This window comes from Pterocles gutturalis, unplaced genomic scaffold (genome assembly GCF_000699245.1).
Source record: "Pterocles gutturalis isolate BGI_N339 unplaced genomic scaffold, ASM69924v1 scaffold34564, whole genome shotgun sequence".
NCBI classification, from domain to species: domain Eukaryota; kingdom Metazoa; phylum Chordata; class Aves; order Pterocliformes; family Pteroclidae; genus Pterocles; species Pterocles gutturalis.
In genome coordinates this window covers 15997-34848 of record NW_010131841.1, presented here as the reverse complement: position 1 = coordinate 34848, position 18852 = coordinate 15997, and the positions used below count along the sequence as shown (strand labels likewise).

At 41.7% G+C, this 18852-nt stretch overlaps 1 protein-coding gene across 2 annotated transcripts in view; it reads right to left on the bottom strand.

Moving 5' to 3' along the window:
* Positions 1-18852, bottom strand: part of FARP2 (FERM, RhoGEF and pleckstrin domain protein 2) — a 68422-nt gene that overhangs the window by 37447 nt on the left and 12123 nt on the right. For both annotated transcript variants that reach the window (XM_010080729.1, XM_010080730.1), the window contains exons 2-6: positions 13620-13724; positions 11699-11741; positions 6864-6942; positions 5278-5375; positions 3030-3142 (exon numbers count right to left, since the gene is read on the bottom strand). In XM_010080729.1, the coding sequence (XP_010079031.1) occupies positions 3030-3142; positions 5278-5375; positions 6864-6942; positions 11699-11741; positions 13620-13724 (438 nt within the window). The remainder of the gene's footprint in view (positions 1-3029; positions 3143-5277; positions 5376-6863; positions 6943-11698; positions 11742-13619; positions 13725-18852) is intronic.

The following is an 18852-nucleotide window of genomic DNA, read 5'->3' as shown; positions in this document are numbered from 1 at the left end:
TTTCCCTTACTGGAATGAGTGATGCTGGAATATGTGTTTTTATACTGGCTCTAAGTGTTACCAGCATTTCTTCCACAGATACTTTAACTGTGTCAAAACAGCTGCAGTACTACTGTGCCTGTTTATTAAACGCATACAAGACAAAAAAGGTAGATGGTAAATACTAAGTTTGGCCACAGCTGCCTGAGTTACACTCTAAGAGTGCTGTGTGTAACTCCCACCCACACTAATTCCTGCTTTTTTTTTTCTGAATACAGCAACATTCAGCATGAGAGCGGTGCTTTGTCTTTTAAAGAGGATGCTGAGGATGCTAAGATTGGTGGAGGTTGGGAAGTTGGGTTGGAAGGGAAGGGAAACAAAAATTAGGATAAAATGGCAACTAGAAAATTGGAGCTATATAGTCCTAAAAATTATTCATAGAGTCCAGTGTAAGTGACGCAGGACCACTAACATTTACATTCCGTTAGATAAACAGATGAACCAAAGCACAGCGCATCTCAGAAAGAATAAGAAAAATAATAATTTTAATAGTGTTCTCATGCACACAACCTGCCTGTACCTACCAAAGGAGAAAGAACCTTGAGTGGGGAAAGCCGGGAGCGATGCTGAGCAGCTCATGCTGCACCACAAATGGTTACAAATGAGCAGCAGTTTCAGAGTAATTACCCTCAGATGTTTGCTGCAGACTAAGCTGCACAGACCAGCCTGAAAACAATCTGGTCTAATTTTGTTCATCCATTAAGCAGATAAATCTACTTAAGTCTTCCCCAGGTCAATGGACAACAGACTATCTATTACAAGCATTTGCCAGCAAAAGCTCCCGTCAGCGCAACAGTTTTCAGTGTAAAGGTTCCTCACATACATCCATCTAGACAAATATCGGTAGTGTGTTACAATATTCACATAGCAGTCAGGGCAACAGATTAAAAATAAATGCTCTTAATTGTTAAGTGACTTACAGAGTATTTAAAACCAACAATTAATACGGAATTTAAAAGGTGAGGTATCAAAATGCTGCCTGTGTAGAAATTGTTTAGACTATGTAGCAACCTAAAGTTATAATCTTTCTCATTTAAAAACAATTTATGAACATTCTATTTTTGAAAATAATTTAAATCACGGGCAACTAGGCTAAGAAGTTGCGAAAGGACGTGAGGGATAACAGTAAATGTAAATTAAAACATACATCTAGCAAATCTTCTAGCTCTTTCCTGATTTATGTATGGCCCCCTCCCACTAGCCCAGGCTGCTCAAAGCCTCATCCAGCCTGGCCTTGAACCCCTCCAGGGATGGGGCATCCACAGCTTCTCTGGGCAACCTGTGAGTCAACCAGGGCAACCAGGAGAGAGCCTTCTCTTCTCCAGGCTGCACACCCCCAACTCTCTCAGCCTGTCCTCACACGGGAGCTGCTCCAGCCTCTGACCATCTCCGTGGCTCCTCTGAACTCACTCCAACAGGTCCAGGTCTTTTTTATGTTGGGGGCCCCACAGCTGGACGCAGTACTCCAGGGGGGGTCTCACGAGAGCAGAGCAGAGGGGGAGAATCACCTCCCTCGACCTGCTGCTAATGCTTCTTTTGATGCAGCCCAGGACACGGGTGGTTTCTGGGCTGCCAGCGCACACTGCCGGCTCATGTTCAGCTTCTCATCAACCAGCACCCCCAAGTCATTCTCCTCAGGGCTGCTCTCAAGCCAAGAATCCTAGCACACACTTTAGTTTACTTCAAAATTACTTCCAATTACTTCAAAGCAACAATTAGTTTGTTCCTTCATCGTTTCCACATGCACCTCAATGGCTCTGATTTCATCAAGAATCAACACAGGTGAAATGCCATCAGTACTGATAATTTCAGTACGACTGAAAATGAGTGATCATAAAAAGCAAATAGTTAATTACTGGCATTCTCAGGAACTGGTTTTCTAATAATACAGGATGTGTCTTAGCCTTAAACACAGGTGCTGCCCTGAAAAATGTTCTTGTTCTGTCCTAAGAGAAAGTCACTCAGCAACAATCCTTGAGTTTACCTACACAGAGCAAAAGGAAAATTTAACTTTCTAATACAGTATATTTGGATTATAACGTACAACCATGCACAAGAAATTGTGTGCACAGATATTCACAACTAATAGAAGCACTACAAACTTCTAGATTCTAATACACAAGGTCTCAAAAATTACAGAAAAGAAAGACCTAACAGGTGAAATCAAACATTTATGACCATTTTATCAAACACTTTCTCTTGATTTAACCTATCAGCTCCGAGAACTGCACAAGCCAGGTTAGAACCATTATAGCAAGTAAACATCTGAAATTTCTCAGTGATATTATCATCGCGTGCTTACCAAAATATTTTACACTGCACACACAGAGTAGATCTTAATTTTAAGACCAGATAGATTAGATCATAAAACACACGACTTTACTATACATGGAGTGCACACGATGGGAGCAGTGGGCATCTCAAATAATAAAGCGTTTGTTTCTGCTGTTCCCGACTGTGTATTGGAATTAATTTTGTATTTGAGGCAAATAGTTTCTTTGTCCCTAATAAACCTTATTTATTTAAAAAATACTCCAGCTGTAAGATAAAGTACTGCATAAATTCTGATTAAAGTTACTTCTCCCCCACTCCCTCCATCCTTCTCCACCTCCTGTGTGCTTAATGAGAAATGAATGAGTACAATGCAATTGATTTCTCATCATTTCGACAAAAGCAAGACCTATGCATTTGATGGCGAGCTGAACTTAGACTGGAAATTCTGAAGAATGATTTTGTCTAAAATCACTACTACAAGCTGATGAGAGCTTTCTTTCATTAAAGGCACACTGAAAAATCACTTCAGAAAAACTACTGCCCAACAACTCTGTCCCAACTACTTAACTAGTGCTACATCCAACTTTACTTGTTAGATGTAAACGGCGTTTAACTTACACATCATGCTATCGCACAGCATGCTCGACCTCCTGGGGAGCAGAGGGACCCGCTTGGTGGAATATACATTAGGAGTATACACTAATCCTCACTTACACATGCTTCCTGTGGAACTCCAGAATCTTTCCTTCAATTCTTTCCTGGTTTGGCAAATACTGGTTTGTTTTAAGGTGTTCTCGATCCTCTGCTTCATCGAAATCTCCTATTTCGGCTATTACAGGAAACAAAGCAATGTTAGAATAAAAATATTTAGTAAGGAATTAGACACCCCAAGAGCCAGAATGTATTTTCCTTTAAGTGCTTTAAATCTGTGCATTATGCTTTGTATCCAGCTTCATTTTACAAAACCCTCACATTTATCCCAAGCAGACTTCCTGGGGATTATAGCAGTATTTGAACATTGTGTGGAAAATTTAGATTTCTTTATGGTCAAAGACGTGAGACTTGTAGAAGACCCGTCTAAACATTTCTTCCTCAGATATATCTCATACCAAACCATCACATTTCAATTTAATTTTTCTAAATATATGCAAAATAGTTATGGACAAGCCTATTAGGGAATAGGGCAAATTACATTTTAGGAATTATCCAAAAATAAATACATAGTAAAAAGGGAAAGCAGTGTTACACGACTATAAATCTCCACAACCCTTACATCTTGAGTTCTGGCCTCCCCTTCACGTATCCACACCTTTCAGAAATGACGCTGTGGATTTAGGAAGAGACTGACAGAAGAACAAAGCATGAATCAAAAGTGAGGAACAGCTTCCATCTGATAAGACATGAAACAACCAGAAGTCTTTGGCTTGGAAAAGAAAAGCACGAGGCAAGCAGAACGTACGGCAGATGAATATAAAAATTACAAGTTGAAAAAATAAATTTTTTAGAAGTTATTTACTTCTTCAATAATAAAATATGAAGTTTCAATATTAAGTTAAAATGCAAGATTTTTAAAGAGACAAAAGGATATGTCATCCTACAAATCTCCCAAAAACTCAGGTGTGAAGCTCATTTTGACAGAAGGATGTCAAAAATACAAGCACATTCAAAAATTAGACAACTACATGGAAGTAAAGCTCTTCAAGGGCAACTAAGCAAAGAGATGCAGAGTCAGTCTTTGACTTAGAAAGGCCACATGCAAATATTACTGGATGGATGCAGCAGAGGGAGCATCGCCATATGCTTGCTCTGTTTCTGAGGGCTTCCCCAGAGCATCTGCTACCAACTACCGTCAGGAAAAGGAGAGCAAACTAAGTGAACTAATCATCTCATCCAAGGCAGCTGTTCTTAAAAAGAACACAGCAATGTCCTGTTTAAAATCAAGCCAGCATATGAAACAACGAAAGAAAAAAAACCTGTAAAATTATTTATATTAAAAATAATCATATTCTTTCTCACTTTGAATTTTCTAGTAGAGCAGAAGCAAGCTAAGCACGGCCAGACGCTGAGATTTGCTCACCAGCTCCATGCTGCGCTGCTGGAAAATCATGAGCAAATTTTAATTGTGTCACCCACTGATGGCACAGCCATAAGACAGAATTGCTGTTCCAATAAAATCACTACAACTAATATTATTATAATTGCATTACTAACTATAATAATTATACAACTAATAACAACTTAGCAGCGCACGTGCGAAGAGGTACCATTAACAGCTTTTGTTTCCAGCCAGCAAGGAGGCACAAAAGCCCATTTCTGCGGCTCAGGTTACAGATTTGAAAACACTGGATCATTTGGCTGCTGCTCCAACTGATTTGGTGTCTGAACCCATTCAAGTTTTTCAGCCTGCTTGTCTCAAAGGCCACTTTTTCAGTTCTTTAGGCGCTGACAGACTGAGCAAGCAGCAACATGAAGAGCTTCCAAATCAATCGCTTCCCACTTCCATTTGCATTCCCAGCAAGGAGGAAAGCTGCTGTCAACCCTCCCATTTAACTTGTTCTGGCACATTTCTCCTTCTATCAGCCCAGTCTCCCCCCAGCCACAGGGAAAGTGAGAAACGAAGCCAAGGAAGCACGGAGGCAGACGGGAGCAGCTGTCTGGAAGATGAGGAGTGCTGGTGACCCAGTTTGCAGAGCCAGAGAAAACAGACAACACGCCAGAGGTTTGGTTTCGTATGCTCTGCACAAAGCCAACGTTATCTCGTACCTAAGCACCAGCTGTTCCTCACCACAGCCAGAGAGGACCTAACGAGAATCCCAGTGTTCAAAATCAACGGGTTTATTGTGTGTAGAGAAGGAAACACCGCAAGACACAAAATGCTTCTAGTTACCCAAAGCTTCTGTACACTGTTTAACTGGGGTTAGCAATGGCAACTTCACCCAACGTCACCGCAGGGAAGATACTCACACTGCAGAAGGTGAGAGACCAGGAGAGCAGCCGTATTGTCACTGCAGGTCAGTCGTTCCTCTGCCAAGTCCCTCTTGATTTGCAATGCAAACAGGTACCTGAGAGAGAGTTACCGGAGTTACAAGTACCACCCCGACACATGAAAGAACGATAAAACGACTGCACAGTATTTTATAAAACCGGCATCTCCTAATTCATTCTCTCTCAAAAACAAGATAACACGGAAGTCTTGCTTAACCAGGATGGCCAAATCAAACCAAACAACCCGTGCCTCATCCAGCGCAATTTATCGGCATACATGAACACACAGAAGCAGAAGGAAAACCACACTTATAACAAGTTTGATTTGTGAAGTAACACAGCAGCTGTAATTTTCATCTGGAAAGAAACAACAAACGCTTCCAGCAATTTTCTCTATTACAACAAGGATAGGAGAACATCATTGATTCCAATATCTTGTTAGGAAAAACAACGAGCATTTCGGCTAGCACTCAGTTAATTTACTCTGTGGTTATATCTTTCAGGTCTATAATGTTAGCAGCCTACAAAGACAGTAAGAAATTACATTTCCTTTTCTTACACCGCTACACTCATTTAACTAAAGTATTTCCCAAATCAATTGCTGAAGAGGAACAGATTTCTGTTTAACAGTTTTGTATGAGTAATAAGCTGCCTGCAAAACATACAAGGATACAAGAAAAACATGGCACCCTTGAAAATGTACTGATAAGGGCTGATCCAGTAATCTAAACTAATTTGAATATATTTTTATTAATGTAATGCTGGCAAGTTTTTTGTGCTTTCTTTTTTACCTGAAAGAAAGTGCAATAAGGACTCCAGTAAACAGGCAACAACTCCTTACTATAAACCTTTGAACTGACAGCCTGATCAATATCCTTTACCAAATTACACCTTGAAAGAGAAGAGTATTTTTTTAAATAAGAATTAATTTTAAAACATTATGTATCACATTATTGAAGCAAAAAGATAATAAAAGGTATACAGTTTGAATGTGGGATTTTTTTATTTTAAAGTACTGTAAGTGTGTATTAAAGACTCGTACAAAGTATGCTCTGTTTTCTGCATATCTAGCTGAGCCATCTTGCTTTCTTCAATACATTGACAATAAAGTGTACATATCATTAACAGCATTATGAAATACCTAGACTCTGAGCACAGACAAGAATTGCACAATAAATACTCCATAAATAGACAAAAACAGTGAAGTGTGTTTGCTAGGTGTGGAATACTTTAAGTGTGGACTTTGGAAGTTTAAATGATGAATCATTATTAAAATATGTACTGATTATTTTATACAGGTACTGTTTAAAACAATGAGTATTACCATTATATCCTATCTCTTTTGACACTGTGATGTTTGGCAAGCCTTGACTTAAAACTATTTTTCATTTTGAAAAATATTTTTTCTGATAGCATTCATCTGCCAACATGTGTTGGCTAAAACCATGCCACTAACGACAAGTGCTCTTTCACTCATCTTCAACATAAGTTTTGTTTGGAAACAGATGCAATCTCCTTTTGTCTCAGTGGGCAATGCAAACTAAATTCTTCAAAAAATACTTTACCTAGTATATTCCTCTTGCAACTGACCCGGGTCTGGAGGGAAAAACTTTACAGCTAGACGAAGCATTGTAGTCTTTGGTCCTGTAAGAAAAGTTAAGTCATTTCACAAAAAACTCTTGTTCTTCACAAGCACACACACATGATGTTCTCCAACATGCAGGGAAATACAACACACGTGAAATCTAGCCAGCTTTCAGCCTGCTGGCTAACAATGGGGTATTGATTGTCTATGTCAACAGAGATACAGCTGAGAGTTTTCAGAGGAACTATCTACATGACTTCCAAGGCCAGGCTGCAGTCTGAACACTGTAAAAATAGTTTTGTGTGACACAAAAGCTATAATACCCCCAAACAACTACTTGACCCCATACAAAAGCATTGCAGAGGGACCCAGTCAGAGTTTCCCAGAAGGGAGGGAGGGTGGAGACGCATCCCACAGGCTTTCCCACCATCAGCTGCCATCACCGGAGCTGTCCATGAGCCGAATCCACACGTCTGGCAGGACCCAGCTGGCTCCCCAGGGAGATAAAAGTGCATTTGCACCCTGCTCTCGGCACGCTCATTAATACCAATTTCTTCTCATTTTAACACTGTTCTTGTCCTTCTCAACAACAGGGAGAAAACTAATTTAACATTTAAATCTAAACAGAATCCTATTCGGAATAGTCCATAACACTCTGTGTAGTGTTTTACAACAAGAAAACCCAACTGTGACAGCTTCAGCGCCACAACTCAGACTGCTGAACGAGTGGACTCGAAGCCCGCAATCCCCTGTTTCACCCGTATTTGCGGGGGAATATTACAGTGTACAGTAACTCCTTACCACGGCCCAACTGGGTGCCACCGTTCTGCTGCTGCTTTTCCTGTTCCTTAAGCAGAAAAGGCTGAATATTTTGCTGGCAGTCAGAGCACTAGCCAACTTTTGCTTACAGAAGCCTACTGAGCATCCATCTCGCATGTATGGGCATTCCCCAGACAAGAAGAGCGCCGCTTATCCACCACAGCCCGACACTCCACCAGCAGCATCTCCACTCAATGGTGACAGACTGAGACCTGTCCCCAGCACGCACCTTCCCATGACGAGCCTGGAGCACGCAGACTGCAGAAAGGCAGGACAAACTGCAGAAAGACGGACCCCCTCTAAAAGGCAGAGGAAGACCTGGGAAGGGGAAAAACTGCAACCCCTCATCTTGCTAGACTCTTCTTCTCCAGGGATATCCTCCCGAATCCACGTATTTCATGACCCAACTGAACCTCAAAGACAGCCCTGCTTGTGCATGACTTCCAGAGGTGTCTTCCAGACTCATCCACCCCGGGACTCTCCGTGCCACTGCCATTTCAAAGCAAGCTTAGTTAAATAATAATTTAAAAAAAATTATCAAATTTGTTTGAGCATGTTGGGAAGTACAAGCCAACCTGCTTTAATTTATTCTAAGCACCAAGGTCTCTCAAAGCTGTACAAAGTCCAGTTTAACTCCATCAACCCCAAAGTACACTGATTTTCTAGAACAGCCGATTCCCACGTGCCAAATCTTCCCCCACTCACTCACCCTCTTGTTGTTTGCTAATGGGGGAATAATAAACTTTGCTTTCTGCCAAGTAGCTGGGAGAACTAACTCTCAGACTATCACAGCTGTTAGAAGAGCATCTCCCAGCCTCCGATCCCAGAACTACCAAAGCTTTAGTGAACAAAAAAACCTAAAAACCTCATCTTAATGACAGTGTGATATCTAGAAATGAAAGGAGGCCGGAGATGACAACCTGGAACAATACACAAAGCTCACAATGGGCAGAGACTAAAACCATACTATAGTTCTTGAGATGGATCCAGGAAGGAAAACAAACAGTTTTAATGATTCCTATAAAAAGACCAAAACTTTACATCAAATTTCTGAAAATACTCCAAGCCTTTGGAAGGCCTTCACAAGGTTAAGAACAGACCTGCACGTTAGTCACACCAACCAACTGGAGAGTATTGCCATGGCAGCAATTTTGGCAGTGTTCCAAGCATCACTTACGTTAAAAACCAATAAATATTAAAAATTAAAAATGTAATGATGCATATTTGCTTCTGTAGCACAACTCTTCCTCTTTTTTTTTTTTTTTAATCTCGCGTTTCCTCTATGAATAAGTCCCATGCTAATTAGGAAAAGAAACACTGGGCCAGACTTAACCAAGGTGCAGAATTTATTATAAGCAGCCAAATCTAAGCAAAACCAAGAACAACAACAAAAAAAAAAGTCAGGAGAAATGACCCAAGTGGGCATGGCGAACATGACACTACATAAAACTGGCAACGCCTCAGAGAAGGTACCCAAATGCCAACCTAATGTTGTGCGCCTGTTAGGAAGTCAAAAATTTGGATCTGAACTCCTTTTGAGGGGTCCAGCAGCCAAGCCTAATTTGAAGTAAATGTTAATAATCTAGATCTTTTGTTTTTAGGGAGTGTATCAACACTCAGAACTGCATGCCTACAATGCCACAGCAATCGCCATCAACATTAACGGGTGGGTTCCAGCCATATTGCCGTAAAGCCCGTGATAACATCTAACATTCCCCCCTACTGCTGGACTAAAAGTTACCAGCTTAACTACAAAATAATTAAATTCTAAAAAACCAAACCAACCAACCAAAAAAACCCAACCCCCAAAACACAACAAGAAAGAACCTCAACAAAACTTAAAGTGAGAATATAGGAAAAGATCATCCATCCATGCCAAGTTTAGGCATTTCTTAACTGTAGGAGAGGACTCACCAAATCTCATTCTTACAGAATTTCATTTTCTTTAGGGAAATACCCAGCAGCCAGAGGAGGAGCAGGGGCACACAGAGGTGAGCAGACTGCCTTTTGCACGCATCGCTGCCAGGCTAGCCCCCCTGCACCCAGCTGGCCCCCGCAGCCCCCAGGGAGCCCAGGAAGGCCAGCCCCGGTGCAGCCAAAGCCATGGTAGATGTGGCTAGCCTTGCATAGCTGTATCATCAGACGTAAACGTCTTTCAATTTTTGCAGCTTACTTAGTCCCTTACTTCTGAAACGTCCACATTATCAAGTAGTTAAATTAATTCTCCTCTTAAGGCTTTATATTCAGCAGCACTGTCAAAGGAGTCAGAGGAAGATGCTCCTGTGCAATCATATGTCAGCTACCGGATTCAATGAAAGAACAGCTTAAATTACTACATGTGCAATTAACATTTTAACTGTAAACACTTCCAAGGCTTTCTACAGTCATATTTCCATTTAAAAACAGCAGAATGCCAGGAAGGGATACAACTCTCATACAAAGAAAAAAAAGTACTCTCATCTGAACTATCAAAACTTTACAAATTTAAAATTGATTTCAGAACATGTTCTAGACAGCTGACTGGCATCTCCTACAGATCAAGGAAAAAAAAATTTAAGTCTTTCAGTGTCACTGGCAACATAACAGGAGTGGTAGACCACCAAGCAGCAGAACAGACATAAATTTTAGCACATCCTCATGGTTTTAGACCATTTTAGAACAACATATGCACCACCAGGGAACACACAGCCATCAGTCTACACTTTAAGGCTAACTTTCCCTAATTTATACAGTATAGAAGAGGATACAGAAGTAACCAAGCAGCATCACAGACCTGTGGTCCACCAGATCTTTTGACTACGACATAATTCCTTACAGCCAAAAGCACTAGAAAAACAAAAGAAGACTAACTGCACAGAGTATAGAAAAAGATGGGACCTCAATAACTTTTTTTTTGGGGGGCGGGGGAAGAAATAGAGAGAGTGTGAAAGTATTATATACCCTCCTAAGGAAGCCTTCCTTAATAGCTGGTTTGGCTCTTCTGCTTAAAAACCAATGTCAGTAAAAACCCACGACCTCAAAGTTAAAAAAAAAACTAGCTAGGATCAGCAATTTCTTATTTTCTGGCAACCAGTTTTATGCAGAAGAGTAACTAAAAGCTACCTCCCAGTACTAATTTTCAACATTTTTCAATTAAGATTTTGAAAGGAGTAGGAATCCACCACATCCTCCTGATCTTGTTCTTCCACAAAGCCTTTACAATGGGAAACAGAAAACAAGCAAACAGCTTAACCCTGTTCTAAGGGGAAACAAAAAGTTTGATCTAATCTTTCAACAACAGAACAAGTAGCCTACTGCATTCTTCAATTATTTTTAGCCTATAGAGTGCATCTCACGTTGCTTCTAGAACAGCCTAAAGCAAAGATAGCACCGCTCCTGCAATATCCTTCTGGCCAAAGAGGAGAAACAGATTTCACAACTGAAGCGAAGAGGACCAGGTGGGAGATCCCTACCTCTGCTCTCTTAGCAACGCTGCTCCTGAGCACAGTGCAGAGAGGTTTTGAGAAAGATGGGAATATCCCCCCCACTGAAATTCCCTGCCTGTCAGCAAGCTCCAAGCACAGCTTTTTGCAGCCCTTCTGAAAGGCGCATCAGCTCTCAGACAGGCTCTCACAACTGCAGGTGCTACCTTCTCCCATCCAACGGGTGCAATACGCCAGAATATTCTTTTTTTCTTTCCACCATAAGGCAACACAAGGTACAAAAACCTCACGAACAGCAAATGTTGTGTTTCTCTTAAATGTAACACCAGCTGACCCAATCTATCTAGATATTTATCACAGAGAAAGACTCACACCTTCAGTAAGTTTCCCTTCCACCCACCACATACTACATATTAAAAACGTCAGGCTTGCATGCCCAAACAGGAGCCACTATCATCCCTACCAAGTACAATTTTCAGGGAAGCGTAACCAGTAAATCAAGTAGTAATTGTGAAAGCAACCCACATAAAGCAGATGCAAATTAAGGAAAACTTCCTTTTTTAAAACTACTTACTCCGTACTTGTTTAATAACAGGTTTCATAGGTTCCAGCCAAATCTGAAATTAAAGAAAAAAACATTACAAACTGACATTTCTATTTGAATACCATATGAAAACATCAAAAGTAAATTCAAATAAAGCAGTAATTTATGAGTATGCATTTCCCCCTCACTGCAGCAATTCCTTTGCTTTAAAAAAGTGTACTTATCTATTTGAACTGACATTCATCATGCATCAATAGAAAAACCACTGATCCGGACTTAAAGCTCATCTGGACAGAAGAAGAGTCAAGTCAGCAAAAGCACACCACCGCTGCCAAGAAAGCAGAAGTCATGCCAAAACACACGACCGTAGACAGGAGCCTGGCTACAGAATTACAGAAGGCCTGGAGAACATGACAAGGTCCAACTTTTTTCCCCTCCATGCTTCGCCCATCTCTCTTACCTACCTGGTTAAGGACTTTTACTCAGTATTATTTTCCCACAAATTTTTCTCTTTCGACAAGCACAATTTTAAAGAAAGTTTAGTTCTAGTCTTGTTCTAGTAAAAGGAGTACCCATAAAACTTATGCAAAGTATTCTGGATGTTCAACTGTTTTCCAGCCCCCCGCCCCTGCAAAAAAAATTATAACTAGACAGTTCTGTTTGGTCCTTACTAGTTAACTCCTCTGTCTGAGAGAGAGATGAGGATTTTAAGAACCTTATTAGATGTGGAAACACCTCTGGAATATTGTGTCCAGTTCTGGGCCCCTCAGTTCAAGAGGGACAGGGAACTGCTGGAGAGAGTCCAGCGCAGAGCCACAAAGATGATGAAGGGAATGGAGCATCTCCCTTATGAGGAAAGGCTGAGGGAGCTGGGTCTCTTTAGCCTGGAAAAGAGGAGACTGAGGGGTGACCTAATTAATGTTTATAAATACGTGAAGGGTGAGTGTCAGGAGGATGGAGCCAGGCTCTTCTCTGTGACATCCAGTGACAGGACAAGGGGCAATGGGTTCAAGCTGGAACATAGGAGGCTCCACTTGAATATGAGGAAAAACTTCTTTACAGTGAGGGTGACAGAGCACTGGAACAGGCTGCCCAGAGAGGGTGTGGAGTCTCCTTCTCTGGAGACATTCAAAGCCCGCCTGGATGCGTTCCTGTGTGATCTGATCTAGGTGTCCTGCTCCGGCAGGGGGATTGGACTAGATGATCTTTCGAGGTCCCTTCCAATCTCTAACATTCTGTGATTCTTGGATGCTTTGCAGAAGAAATGGAAACTAAACAAGCTTTCCTGTATTTCCTTGGCTGAAGAGCAGTGTGTATTAGTGCTATAGCATTCTCTATGTTCTCAGTCATATTTTCTGCATAAGTCCTAAAACTACAAAAAGTAGAAAAAAAAATTATAGAGACATAGTTTTGGGAATATTTTCTAGTTTAGAAGCCATACTGTCCCCTCTGCAAGGTACAGGATAAGCGACTAGGAGGCCTCCAGAGTGTCAGTATTTATCGAGATGAATGATTTTAAAAGCTTGCAGGTCTGTATGTCTGCTAAGGTCTGTATCTACTAGAAAGAGGTTCATAATGACTCTTCAGGGAAATTAACTGAAGACTGAATTAACTGAAGACAAATATTACACATTGTAATATGATTTTATAAGTGCTCCACAGACCACGCTTTGAGTTGATGTTTCCCCTTCAGAGGGAAGGAGGATTTTATTTATGTCCCTGAAAGTGGGAACATCAGCAAATGCTTTATACATTTTTTGAAATTTAACAAGAAGTAGAACCTGATTCCTCTCCTCTGCTTTATTAGTTGCCATTGCTCAGGCAAGTGAAGCAGATCCAAAGAGATAATCCTACAGTAGACTCCAGCAGACTTTGGGACTTTCAACACTGAAGCACCCGCATTTACCCAACTTTTTATTTGGCATCAAATTTGTCAGGGAACTGTACATACCCAATATGACTGGATGTTCTGGAACTCAATCCCAAAGTAGTCCGATTCAATCAAATTCAGATGCTTGTAAACTTCTGACAATAATGTCTGGCCATAGTATTTTGACTAAGGAAGTAAACAAAAAAAAAAAAAATACAGTGAGCTTGATATGAATAAGTTTACAGCAGGTTTTTTTAAAACTATGGCATCTTTAGAAACTGCAGAAAAATATCTCCAAGATTTTTCACGTCATTTTTGTCACTGTAACACACAAACATCCAATATACAGGCACAGCTCCATCCAAACAACTTTCAGAGAACCAGAGGAACTCGAGGTGGAAGGGGCTGGAGGTCATCTGTGTCCAACCTCCTGCTCAAAGCAGGGTCAGCTCTGAGAGCAACTAGATCAGCTGTAAACTATTTGCAGCTCCTTCAACAAACCAGTGCCATTTATTTGTGTAACCGGACAGTGTGGCTCTTCCCCAGCTGCAAGGGTCTGAAGCGGGGGCTGCCAAAGCCCTGCTCCACACACACGCCCTCGCTCTTACCAACACCAGGGACCACACAGCCACGTGCAACCTGCTCGCCAGCAAGAGTTGACCAACACCAGGGACCACACAGCCACGTGCAGCCTGCTCGCCAGCAAGACTTTGAAACATATGCAGATGCACTAAGCAAGTCCAGGGCAGGTGAGGAAGGCTGGCGCAGGGAGGTTTGCACCCAACCAGAATTTACCCCAACGCTGCTGGAAAGCAAGAGCAGCAGAAGCAGGAGTTCCCGGGGCAGGCTGATCGCTGCTGGGGATCAGGCCGGCTGAGCCGAGGCTGCTCATCGCAGCGCATGCAATGCCTTCTGCTCATAGAACCTAGAACTCATCTTCTAGAAAGGAACATCTTTCAAAAACCTTCACTTTTTTCTTACAGCAGTGTTCAAAAAAACCCAAGGTGATGGTATTTATTCTGTTAATCAATAAATAAACAGGAAGGCTACAGTGGGAACCCAAAGCCCCTATTCTCACACCATGCCTTCTGTGTACAGTCATCTGTGATGAACCCCTCCCTCAGGAAACCCACTCACTAGCCCTTTTCACAGTCAAGTTAGGTGCAAAGCCACAAAACAAACATCGGCAGAAAGCGGCTATGGTAATAGGGGAGCAAATGGGAAACTTTCACAGCACACCCAAACCAGCTACGCTTGGGTCTGCTTATTAAATCATACCAGCTTGCTCTCAGCATCTATTATTGCATGACTGTAGCAGCCACCACAAGAAAAACAGCATTTATGAACCCGCACATCGGTCCATGAAAAGAATTCAAAGGGCTTTCGCATCCCTCAGTACCTGTTCCAGCAATGCACAAAAGCTAGCAGGGGGGCTAGCGTGGGCTGCAGGAGGAGGTAGCACGGCCACTGCCATCCACGTGCTACCTGGGACCATGGAGGTGACCCTGCAGCCACGGTAACAGGGTCTGGCATCACACTGGTTGGTCGGGTGATCCGGCAAAACACACCTCGGGCATTCATGCCACCAAGGTCTTGGTTATTTGGAAAAGTCAGAGTGCTGGAAGACTCTGACTTTCCCATCAAAGCAGGCACAGAGTTCTGTAATAGACTCTTCAAACTGAGAAGGGTGTAGCTGTTACAAGTATGAGGTGTTATATGATCTATTAGTAATAGAATTGGAATAATTTCATAAAATCTGCAAATGAAAACAACTAACAAAGAATGGGCTGCGTTAAGTTGAAATAAAAAGTAAAAAAGATGGTGAAAGTTGGGTAAATTGTTTCACATTACCGAGGTGCATAAAAATTCAATAGTAATTGCTTCTTGCAGGAAAAAGAGATTAACTGTTGATGTTTTTAGCACTGTGCAATTTAGCTAAATACCTCTGTACCACTTCAAAAAAACCCCAAACTTCCATGAGAAACTGTATAATAACTCTGCAGTACTGCAAATCGGACAAGGCTTTGGTTACTTTGGTAACCGCACTGATGTGAATGGAGCTGACTGGATCTGACACTATAACCCAGAAGGAAAGTACAGAAACAGAACGACAGAGAACGGCACGAGATCGGCTCACCCCTCTCACTCATGCTTTCATGAGTCACAGTTACACATAAGGGCAAACCATGGTTGCAAAGCATAGGTCAGGCGAATTCACCTGGTACCAACACCATTCATTCAGGAAGCTCCTTGGTGTCACGCTGGATCATGCCACTGATGCCGAAACCCCCAGATAAAACTGCAAGTCAGCAAAAGTGATCCAGTTCTCCACCACTTCCGTGGATACAGAGATGCCAGGTAACGCAGTACAGTGAGAAAGAGCACTCTCCTTCTCTGGACAAGTTTTGTCGTGTCTAAACGGCATTTTCATAGAATCACTGAAGGGTTCGGGTTGGAAGGGACCTTAAAGGCCATCCAGTTCCACCCCCTGCCATGGGCAGGGACACCTCCTGATATATTGTATACCTGTTGTATTTGCAACCAGCCCAGGTTGCTCAAAGCCTCATCCAGCCTGGCCTTGAACCCCTCCAGGGATGGGGCATCCACAGCTTCTCTGGGAAACCTGGGCCACTGCCTCACCCCCCGCACAGTGAAAAATTTCTTCCTAGTACCTATCTAAGTCTCCCCCTCTTTCAGCTTAAAACCATTACCCCTTGCACTTGTGAATAAATCTTAAAATAGTAACAGAAAAAAATATCCTTAAAAGTAGTAGGACTTTTTTTTTTTTTAAGGTACAGATAGACACGCATTTTTTATTATTGTATGACTGCTGTTCACAGGCACCACAGATTTGAGCAAGGAATGCTTTTTAGCCAGCGATATTTGCGGGGATGCAGCAATACCCTGACCACCTGCAGAAGCCAGGACACACCAGCCTGTCTTTTCACAGACAGATCTATCAACCTCTAGAAGCCACTGACCAGGTGATGTCCTGGGACCCCAAGCCTCTGATTTCTAATTTGTGAAACAAGCAGATTCTGATTGCAGCCACCTTCTGTCAGAATTGATAAACTTGGGTGAATTGGGGAAGGATGCCTGGTAACAGACAAGTTTTACAGTCAAACTGAGAGCTGTGCTGATTAACTGCATTCTGTCCATGGCTAGTTACATACAGCCTTTAAAATTATCCTGATCCGACTGTAGCATGCAGGTTCCTCCCATGCACGGCGTTACAACTGAGTTATGTCTCTGTGGCTCCATCAGCTCCGTGCCCGATGACAGTCCAGCTGCCTTCACTCCTCCCAAGAAGGGAGTCTGTACGGCATACATACCCCTGGCACCTCTCTCCTTCCGCTGCTGAGCCTGCGCTCCCTTCCAGAGAAACTGGGGATGAAGATGTTGGAGCTGGGAGCACTTTGCAGCTTATAAAAGGTGCCATCCAAACATTAAAAGTGTAAAATTATTTTGACAGGGCTATCAACTGTAATTTTGGGTGTCACTTACAATAACAAGTTTAGAAAAAACTCATTCTAAGCTGAGTATCATTCCACAGTACGTCCTTCAAAGCATAAAGCAACAATAACAATGCCACATCTTAAAAGAACAGTTTTAATTTAATTTATTTTTTAAATAAAAATAGGTTACAAGAGCTTGAGACGGAACAGAATCTTTTATTATGATGTCTCAAATGTTGTGGGAAAACTCTTCTTGGAGCTATTTAGTTCCTCAAATTGTTTGTTACATTCATAACCATCCCTGCTGAAAACCTTCTTGACAAAAATGAAAGTTATATAGTGTCACTGTTTAATCTGCTTAAAAGCAGCACAAAGCAAAATCTTAAGTAATTACTTAATTACTGTAATTTTGACATCACAGCAAGACACTGCACGAATGCATTTCAGAAAGGTCCTGTTTTCCATATGAATTCACAACACCGCATACTTTCCATTCCAAACTTCTCAATTACTCTTTATGTTCTGCCAAGACGACGACTACTGCTATTACTGAATTACAGAATTATTCCACATAAAAAAGAAAGAAAGAAAAAAAAATAGGGTAAAAAAATGTAAATAGGTAGCTAACAACAGCTTTCCCTAGTGACCCACCTCTAACTGTACTACAGACTCCTTTAATAAGTCATCGTTAGAAGACCATTTAGTACAATAGATTTTTTTTTTTTTTCAAATTGATTCGTATATTCAGATCAAGGTTGAGAAGATCCTTCCGAGCTGTGCAAGCAGGGAATCCTGCCAGGCGGGAGGGTCCTGCACCAGCAAAACCCCTGCATGGCAATCCCATGCCCGCAGGCAGGACTAATGCCGTCAGACCAGGCTCAGTGCTAAGCCAGCAGGAACAGAAATCAATAGGAACAAACATTTTCTGCTGAAGCTTCTTGACTGAAGGAGGTATCCACATTTTTTGGTCAACCAGAAAAGTAAACATATTTAATATTAGCAATTTTTAGGACAGAGGAGTAAAATGTAAATTTAAAAAAAAAAAAGTCAGAAAGAGAGTTATTTTTATTATCCCAAGTGCTATCTCCTATTTTCTCAGGTAGCATCTCTCCCTACCTCCATGGCAGATCCTCCCTTTGCCATAACGTTTTAGTCTAGGAAGACAGAAAGACAAACTAGGAACACATAACCTATGATTTTCAGTAGAGCATAGCACAGTATTATCAAAGCCAATTCTTTCTCAGTAACTCCCACACACATCTTCCAGAACATCTTAACTTTCTGCTTCCACGTATATTAACTTAAAAACCAAAAAAACCCAGTATTTCATAATGAGATGTATTCTCGTATTCCAAAATGGACAAACTGCCCTTGCTCAAACTTTCCAAAAATGAAATCCATTTTTGTCAGCAGTTGGGCTGGAAGGGAAAAAAAAAAAAAAAAAAAAAATCAGCCCAAAAGCCAACAGTTTGGAAAAAAACAAGAGTCACAAAGCAGAGGTATAGAACAGAAACTCTTATGCAGCCAGAGCCGGAGGAGCCCCTGGCCCCATCTTCAGCAAACACCAGCTGACCTTGGCTTTTGTGTTACAGAAATCCACAACTGCTGGGAGACCAAATCCTGAAGTAAACAGTGTATCTGGAGGAGAGGAAGAAGTTTATACTTGACATCATCATCACGGACAAGTGGCCAAAACGGAGCGCCCCGCCAGCGGCCACAGAGCAGCGCAGGCATGCACAGTGAGCCCAACCAGCTGAAATCGAAAAGACCCTTCACCACTCACTGAAATTTATTTTTTTTTTAATTTTGGTGCACTTTAGCAGCCTTCCTAATGCAAAAGTGGTTTCTTATCTTTTGGC